The sequence below is a fragment of the Physeter macrocephalus genome, unplaced genomic scaffold (assembly GCF_002837175.3).
Source record: "Physeter macrocephalus isolate SW-GA unplaced genomic scaffold, ASM283717v5 random_844, whole genome shotgun sequence".
Lineage (NCBI taxonomy): Eukaryota > Metazoa > Chordata > Mammalia > Artiodactyla > Physeteridae > Physeter > Physeter macrocephalus.
This window is the reverse complement of record NW_021146130.1, coordinates 23,694-31,968: the sequence shown is the minus strand read 5'-3', so window position 1 is coordinate 31,968 and position 8,275 is coordinate 23,694. Positions and strand designations below refer to the sequence as shown.

Below are 8,275 nucleotides of genomic sequence, written 5' to 3'. Positions count from 1 at the left end.
TACAGAGGTCCAAAATTTATTAGACTCTTTAAAAAAGCATTTGTCAGTGAAGCTGACATTTCCCTCTTGGAACTGTTACTTCTTCTGGGATGGGACAGGAATGTTTGTTCCTTTCTGCACGTCCCTGTTATTGTTCTTTTATCTCCATAAACACTGTCCAGGAAGAGTGGATTTTCTCTGGCCTGGAGCCAGGTTGGTGGAAAAATCCTTTGCCCTGGGCCCTCTCTCTTGTCCATAGGGCAGTCGCATGACCGTTTCTGATGGGGCTCACCAACCGACGTGGTGGCCTCAGAAGGGACGTGCAGGATTGTTGAACTCTGGAAGGAAAGGAGGGTTGGTGAGCCATCATTCCCTGATTTGAGCAGTGGGCAGCCCTTCGTTCCAGGCACTGTGCTAGGCACATGGCATGTGCTATCCTTTTACTCCTCACCACCACCCTATGAGGTAAGCATCAGCACTTGCAAAACCCAGGCCGGTGAAAAGGTTCATTCAGGGTGTGCAGCTTTCCGACGACCCCAGAGCCCAGGATTACAGCATTCCAGACTTTGGGGGTTTCAGTGCTTTCTGCACTAAAACGGACATGGGAACAAGGGTTGTCCAGCAAGAAATGTTCATATCTGCGTTCTGTTTCCATGTGAACAAGGTCTGGCAGGGTGCTTAGGGTTGATTTCAGTCTCTAAGAATTGGGGGTGAGATACTCAGAACATTAAAAAAAGGAGATGGGGGGGGGCTTCCCTGGTGGCGCAGTGGTTGAGAGACCGCCTGCCGATGCAGGGGGACGCGGGTTCGTGCCCCGGTCCGGGAGGATCCCACATGCCGCGGGGCGGCGCGCTTCCACTGCAGGGGCCACGGGTTCCATCCCTGGTCAGGGAACTAAGATCCCCGGCATGCCGAGTGGTGCAGCCAAAAAATAATAATAATAAAAATAAAAAAAGGAGACAGCTGCCCTTTCTATATCAGGAAACCTAGGAGGACTGCTTGATCTTTCTTTTCTTGTTCCTGACAAGTTAGAAGAAATGTGGTGCCGGAGAGCCCTGTCGCTTTAAGCCTAAGCCCTGGTTTCCCAGGAGACTTAGGAGGGCAGTGGAGAGTGCCCGCCTACCTGGGGAACCTGCGCGAGGTGTGGCCAGAGAGGCTCGGGATGCGAGGTGGGCGGGGGCGGGCTGAAAGTTGGGCAAGCAGGAAGTGAACCGACGGCTGCCCGAAAGGAAACAGACTAGGCGAGAGTCCTGCTGCCGACAGGCCCGAGCCGCTCGGAAACATGGTGAGAGAGCTGGAAACTAAGAAGGGGCTGATTTCACGAGCAGCCAGAGGGGGCCGGGGGGCTGGGGATCAGCAAAGGAAAGCCGGTGGCAAAATCTGAGGGCTGGGCCAGCGCTGACTGTGACCTCTCTTCTTTGACAGCTGGTTTGCAAATAGGTCTGAGCTGCCTGGGCGGGTGTTCCTGCTTCTTCTCTGCTCCCTCCCTCCCCTGAGCCCCGAGCTGGCCTGGAGTGGAGCTTCGGTGGGAGTGGGAGATCCTAATTCATCTCCTCCTCCAGCACTCCGGCCTTCGGGTGTTCTGACATTCCTGGGCAGTGCCTCTGCTGTTCCCAGCGCAGATTCCAGCCCAGCGGCAGGAATCCCGCTCTGCCTCTCACTTTATCCCTGTACAGAAACCCAAAGAATTTGTCTCTCCGTCGAGTCCAAGGAATCTGCCCCCTCTCCATAAACATGAGGAAGAGAGCTGAGGGTTTGTAAAAAAAAAAAAAAAAAAAAAAGTCAGAAGTTGGTTCTCTGTGATAATCTAGTTTGGACCCACGCCCCTGGCTTGTGTCTGGAAGTCTAGTGGGTCAGGGAGGGAGGAGCTTAGCAGTGTTTTTCCCTCCCTGTTCAAAAACCTTATCAGAAAGCCTGAGGATGAGGCATCAGCCAGGGAGGACTTGCCCTCCATTTCCCCCAACACCCAGGCTGCTGTTCGTATATTTCATACTTGCTTATGCAGGCAATGGCGTGGTGCCTGCACGAGGTGCTTAGTGGTGGGGAAAGCAGAAGTTTGTGGCCCAACGGCTGTCTCTCGTGGGGCCTTGCGAGGGACTTGGAGCCTGGTTGCCGTGGCTCAGGCTGCCCAGGAGGCCCGAGCAGCTCTCCAGCTGCTATCTTGAAGAGAGGGCGGGTTAGGCTGCGGGGGGCGGGGCACAGGTGGTGCCTGCGGGGGGGAGGGAGGAGCTTAGCAGTGTTTTTCCCTCCCTGTTCAAAAACCTTATCAGAAAGCCTGAGGATGAGGCATCAGCCAGGGAGGACTTGCCCTCCATTTCCCCCAACACCCAGGCTGCTGTTCGTATATTTCATACTTGCTTATGCAGGCAATGGCGTGGTGCCTGCACGAGGTGCTTAGTGGTGGGGAAAGCAGAAGTTTGTGGCCCAACGGCTGTCTCTCGTGGGGCCTTGCGAGGGACTTGGAGCCTGGTTGCCGTGGCTCAGGCTGCCCAGGAGGCCCGAGCAGCTCTCCAGCTGCTATCTTGAAGAGAGGGCGGGTTAGGCTGCGGGGGGCGGGGCACAGGTGGTGCCTGCGGGGGGCGGGGGAGGGTGGTCTGCGGGGGGCGGGGCACAGGCATTTTTAATGAGGACAGGTGGGATCTGGGAATTCACAGGTAATGGTGGGGCTGTGCCTTGTGAGGTGCTGGCTCAGCGGTCTCCTCTGACCCTCTCTGAGGAACAAGGAAGCAGTGGAGAGGGCTTTGGGGGTGTGCTTCTTGTCCTCTCACGTGCCCTGCGAACCCACAAAGAAGCTGGATCCGGTCTGTCTCCTAGCATGACTCTCACGATCTCGGGCTTAAAAATGCAATTTTTTTTTTTTTTTTTTTTCCGGTATGCGAGCCTCTCACCGTTGTGGCCTCTCCCGTTGCGGAGCACAGGCTCCGGACGCGCAGGCTCAGCGGCCATGGCTCACGGGCCCAGCCTCTCCGCGGCACGTGGGATCTTCCCGGACCGGGGCACGAACCCGTGTCCCCTGAATCGGCAGGCGGACTCTCAACCACTGCGCCACCAGGGAAGCCCAATGCATTTGTTTTTGATTACACAACTACTACAGGAAAACATTCTCTTTGCAAACAGTTCAAGCCTTACAAAAAGCTAAAGTCCACCTTAGGCCTCCCCCTCCTCTGGCCTCTGAGGCTGAGTCTCAGTCCCTCAGCCTAATTAACCCCTGTGTGGCTGCCCAGGAGGAGGCCAGTGGTGGTGGAGGAGATGACCGTGTGCGAAACCTGCAGAGTGAAGTGGAGGGAGTCAAGAATATTATGACCCAGAATGTGGAGCGGATCCTGGCCCGGGGAGAAAACTTGGACCATCTCCGTAACAAGACAGAGGATCTGGAAGCCACAGTGAGATGATGGGGAGCCCAGTGGGGGCCAGGGGAAGAGGGGGAAGGAGGATTATTGGGGGCTTGAGGCTTGGTGGTCTTGGTGGCAGAATGATCAGGAGGGAAGTCTGCCTTTTTACCTGCGCTGGGAATTGACGTGAGCTGAATCCTCACTTCTGATTCTGCTCTACTCCACTGATTGGTACTGGGGTCCAGGGAATGGGTTCAAGGACTGGGGCTGGGGATGCGGGGGTGGACCCATGGAGACATTTTGTGAGACAGATAGATGGCTCAGTCAGCCTGTGCTGTCTTAGGCTTCTCTCCTATGAAATCGACTTTCCCTTTGAAGGCTGCCCTTGACAATCATTGGGACCTGGCCTCCCCAGGACAAAAATATTGGCTCCAGAAAATCCTCTTAGGGCCTTTGGCCTTCCCCAGGAGTTATTAGGCAGGGGTTGGAAAACTGTTAGAGTCTTGCTGAGCCAGCTTTAAAAAGAAGCTGGGAAGAGGAGTAAAAGTCTTTGATCCCAGGATCCTCTGCTGGCTGAAGGCTAGAATAATATCTCCCACACATCTTGCTAGATCTCATTCTTCTCTCCCTCCAGCCAGAGGCTGAAGCCAGCTGCTCAGGGAGGGAGTAACTCTAAAGTTCAACAGAGGGCTGGAGACTAAGATTCCATGTCCACGGGGAGAGACTGGCCATGGCTTTCTGAGTCCTGTGTGTAATCTTGAGCATAGCTCATTTGACTCCCTGGGACTTAGTGTTTCTTTTCACAGCGCAGTCCGGGAAGCACGGCCCAGGGAAACAATTTCTGCAATTCAAGTTGGGAGAGGAAGAGCATTTTCCCTCAGTTCCAACCCCTGTACTGCCCTGGTCCCTCCTCCAGCTTCAGCAGTCCTCACGTGGCCAGAAGTTATGGAACCAGGGAGATGTGTCCACCTGGAGCCTGCACCCCTCAGCCCCAGTGTCTGCCCTCCCAAGGGTGGGTTGTGCTGCCAGTGTCACAACCCCGGGTGTGAGCGTGCGTCAAAGGCCCCTCGGTGTGCGTGGCAGTGCATGGGGTAAGACGGGGGCAGGCAGGGGACCAGAGGGAGCCCAAGAATTCTAAATTTGAATTGGTTCACCAGATGGTTGTGAAGGTACATTTGTCAAGGTAGGAGGACAGAACTAACTATTTTCTTTAGCAGTCTGTTACTTCAACTTAGCACTTAAATGTTTAGGTGTATGGCATGTGGGTCTCGGTATGCTCATTCCAGTGGCGGGAGGCGCTGGGTGACTCTGCCTTCTCCCCAACAGTCCGAGCACTTCAAGACCACATCGCAGAAGGTGGCTCGGAAGTTCTGGTGGAAGAATGTGAAGATGATCGTCCTCATCTGCGTGATTGTTTTTATCATCGTCCTCTTCATCGTGCTCTTTGCCACGGGTGCCATCCCTTAAGTAACTTAGGGAACCCCTCCCACCCTGCCCTCTTCTTCGGGGGCAACCTTCCATAGTGGGTGCCAAGAGGGACCCTCTCTCCTGTCCTTCTCCGCAGGAAATGGTGCTCCATCCTCCCGCCCCTCACTCTGAGGCCCCTCTACCACACTGTCTGCGCCAGGGAGCACCTTGGTCCCCAGAAGGAGAGAGCTGGACTGTGGCTGTGTTTCAGGGGTCCTCAGAGTTGGTTGGAGAGACCCAGAAGGGCCAGCACATGGCTGGGAAACTGATGGAACTGAGGGTGGCCAGTGGGCAATAAAGACCTTTCAGTATCCCTATGCATGTGAGGTACTTTCTCCCTTTCCATTTTGCCTTTGGCCCTTCCCTTTCTCTTCTCCCCAAGGACGCCCTCTGGCAGAGATCCTCCCATTGGAGGCCCAAGCTGTTGGAGGGGCGGAGAGCATATGTTTGGAGAAGAAAGGTGGAAACTCTCTGTCTTTCTTTATCTCCCCTTGTTCCATCATCGTCACTGGTCTCAAGAACAGGAATTTTCTGGAGGCGTTGGCATATGGAAAATTCAAAACCTTCCCAGCATTTTAGGGTAGTATGTAAGACTCTTAAGTGTCCCCTCTGGGTCTTGCCATTTCCGTTATTAGTTTTCGGCTGGAAGTGTTAGCCGAGACATGAAGCCTACCTGGGCAGAGCATTTAGGAATCTGGTTAAGGGCCTCCCACCCCTCCCACCATTGCCATTTCTCTTTGGTGGCCCTGTTGTAGTCTTAGAGTGAGGGGTTTAGAGGAAGTGAACTGCTTTTCCTTCTCTTGTGGTTCTGCGAGTTCTATTTGTCTTTTGTCTGCCCCTGTCCTCCTGGAACTTAGCAGGGCCTCTGGGTCTCAGCTGTCCTGAGGGGGTGAGCATCTCTCACCCGTGTCTCGTGGCTGGGCACAGTCAGTGTCACAGGACAGGGCCTATGGCCTTCCTTCCCCTCCATGGACAATGGACCTCTCTGTCTTTGGGCCTCCCTCCTCTCCACCAGGTTCCACCATCATTGTCACTCTTTCCAGTGCCCAGTGCGCCTTGGTTTGGGGGAAGGGTTCACGTCATCTCTGTCCCTATTTCCCCCATAGGCTTTCCAGAATTGAAAAGAACCTGATTTGGGGAGGGAGTCTGGAAGGGGCAGGGTTGGGAAACAGGACTGGGGACTAGTACTGGCAAGTCAGGTTCTAGAATCATGCTCCGGGGACTTCCCTGGCGGTCCAGTGGTTAAGACTCCACACTTCCAATGCAGGGGGCGTGGGTTTGATCCCTGGTTGGGGAATTAGGATCCCACATGCCGCACAGTGCAGCGCCCCCCCCAAAAATAGAATCATGCCCCGAAAACTAGGAAGGGAGGAAAGCACAGAAGAGACCCTGGGGGCAGACTTTGTCAGGACCCTGTCCATCCTCTCTCTTCCCAGTCCACTCCTGGACTCGAGGTCCAAGCAACTGGGGTGATTGGGACCTAGTCTGTCCAGGCTGGGGGTGGGGTCTGTGCTCACATGGGGCTCAACGTGGGAGAGGGAAGCCCCCAACCCCATTCCTCAAGAGGGGCCACCTTTGAGATGTTGGGATGGTATGGGGTGGGATAGAGAACAGGTGGCTGGTGGCTTTTCTGCAGCAGTGAAAGGGCAGGCTGAGGATGGACAGATTCAGCTCAGGAAGGCTCTGGACAGGTTAGACACACCAGCCTCCCTCATCCTCCAGCTGAGGAAGGGGGTCATATCAGGACAGGGCTGCACTTGCCCACGTGGTGAAGGGGAAAGAAAGAAAAAGCTAGAGCTAGCACCTTCTCCGTGGGGGTCTGTTTTCTCTTTTAATTGAGGTGAAATTCGCAAAACATACAATTGACCATTTTAAAATGTACCCTCCAGTGGCAGGTAGTGCACTCATGATATTTATTGTGAATAAACTTAATTTAGTTTCAAAACTTTGGCGTGGTCGGTTTTTGGTTATGGGCGAGTTGCACTCACCAAGGTGGCAAAGACCCTGTCCAGCTGTTCACTGCGTTTCCTGCGCCTAGCACAGTGCAGGACAATGGCGCTCCTACAGGTGCTTGTTGAATGAATAAATGATTCCTCCCCAGATCAACCCGGTCTACCTGAGCTGGGATGCAGTTCCGGAGAAGATTCCCTGAGCCCGTTCCAGAGCCCACTCCACGGGGACCATTTCATAGACTGGGGTCCCGAGCTGTAGACCAGGCACCAGGTTGATTGGGCGGAGGCCCCACTTCACCAGGCTGGGGAGCCATCCCGAGCCGGGCGCCGGCGGCCCGGGGAGAGGTGCCGAACCGGAGTCCCGGGAGCCATCGCCGACCGCTTCCGATTTGACTTGATTTGACTTGGTTTCGGTCGCCGCTCCCAGAAAGCGCGCCCCCCGCCCCCTCCAGGCAGGCCCCGCCCCGCCCTCCGCTTCCTCCTAGATCCCTGGCACTGCGGCCGCTCGGGCAGAGGAGCCGGAGCGGCGAGGCAGCGGCGGCGGCGATGGTGAGGGCCCGGGGCGGAGGGCAGAGGGCGAGCGTGGCGGGGTGCGAGGCGGGAGTCCGAAGTCCAAGGGCGGGGGCGTCCTTCGGGACGGTGCCCGGAAGCAGGACCGGGGCCGGACCCTCGGCTCGTCGCGCGCATCGCGGGAGGGAAAGGGCGGCGTGCGAGGGTCCCGGCTGCCCCGCGCCGAGTGAGCGGGACTCCGGCTTCCCACTTGCCGGGGCCAAGCGGTTACGAGCACCGGCTTCGGAGTCAGACTCCGGGCTGAGATCCTGGTGGTGGCCACTGACCCGCTCTGTGACCCCGGGCAAGTCACTTAGCTTCCCCGAGCCTCTTTTTCCGCATCGTGAAGTGGGGTCAGCGATAGCCGCCTTGCTGGGTCCTTAGGAGGTTAGAGGAGATACAATGGCAGAGACCTGCCTGGCCCTCAGAACCTGCTCCTGAGAAGTGGTGGGTAATATGGTGACGTCTTCAGCCCTTCCTGGAGCTGTGAGGACACAAGTCTGGCTCAGGGGTTGGAAACCTGAGCCGATGGGATGGCAGAGGCCAGTCCTGTGGCAGGGTGTTGGAGGGCAAACTCCTTCCCCTGGGGACAGAGAAAGTAAGATGTTTACTATAAAAGTTCCACTGAAGTTATCAGAGTGTGGCATAGCCTGACTCCCTTCTAAGCCATACCTAGGGACACATTCTTGAGTTGAGTCATCCCCCACTCCTGCTGTAGACTCTGGCCTCTGTCCCCACTTGTCATTTCCAAGGCAAAGGTGTCAGGAGCAGTTGGTGCCAGTCGCTTCTTCCCTCCCCTGGAACTCCTGGGAAGTTGTGCCTGGCAGGAAGCAGGCTTGGTGCTTTAAGATTCTGTCATGGAGGGACTTTCCTGGGTATCCAGTGGTTAAAACTCTGCCCTCCCAATGCAGGGGGCACAGGTTCGATCCTTGGTCGGGGAACTAAGATCCCACATGGCACGGCCAAAAAGAAAAAAGAAAAAAAAAAAAAAAAAGA

At 55.8% G+C, this 8,275-nt stretch overlaps 2 protein-coding genes across 4 annotated transcripts in view; both read left to right on the top strand.

Moving 5' to 3' along the window:
* Positions 1–989: 989 nt before the first annotated feature.
* VAMP8 (vesicle associated membrane protein 8) lies at positions 990–5,095 on the top strand. 3 transcript variants are annotated; one of them, XM_055083328.1, is made up of 4 exons: positions 1,009–1,264; positions 3,204–3,362; positions 4,118–4,323; positions 4,638–4,725. In XM_055083328.1, the coding sequence occupies exons 1-4, from the start codon at positions 1,262–1,264 to the stop codon at positions 4,696–4,698; spliced, it is 429 nt and encodes a 142-aa protein (XP_054939303.1). In that variant the 5' UTR covers positions 1,009–1,261; the 3' UTR covers positions 4,699–4,725. The 3 variants fall into 3 exon arrangements, with proteins under 3 accessions (XP_007120736.1, XP_054939303.1, XP_028342152.1); XM_028486351.2 differs by having other exon boundaries at positions 1,022–1,264; positions 4,123–4,323; positions 4,638–5,095; XM_007120674.3 differs by lacking the exon at positions 4,118–4,323 and having other exon boundaries at positions 990–1,264; positions 4,638–5,095.
* A 1,487-nt stretch (positions 5,096–6,582) lies between these two features.
* VAMP5 (vesicle associated membrane protein 5) overlaps positions 6,583–8,275 on the top strand; it is a 7,759-nt gene continuing 6,066 nt past the window's right edge. Inside the window, exon 1 of the mRNA XM_024129911.3 lies at positions 6,583–7,279. Coding sequence (XP_023985679.1) covers positions 7,277–7,279 — 3 coding nt within the window. The 5' untranslated portion in view covers positions 6,583–7,276. The remainder of the gene's footprint in view (positions 7,280–8,275) is intronic.

What these genes read in the sequence shown, in the direction of transcription:
- VAMP8 (XM_028486351.2), top strand. An exon ending in CAGAGGATCTGGAAGCCACA is followed by an intron (nt 3,363 to 4,122) that starts GTGAGATGATGG and finishes TTCACAGCGCAG; the next exon opens with TCCGGGAAGCACGGCCCAGG. An exon ending in CAGTGTCTGCCCTCCCAAGG is followed by an intron (nt 4,324 to 4,637) that starts GTGGGTTGTGCT and finishes TCTCCCCAACAG; the next exon opens with TCCGAGCACTTCAAGACCAC.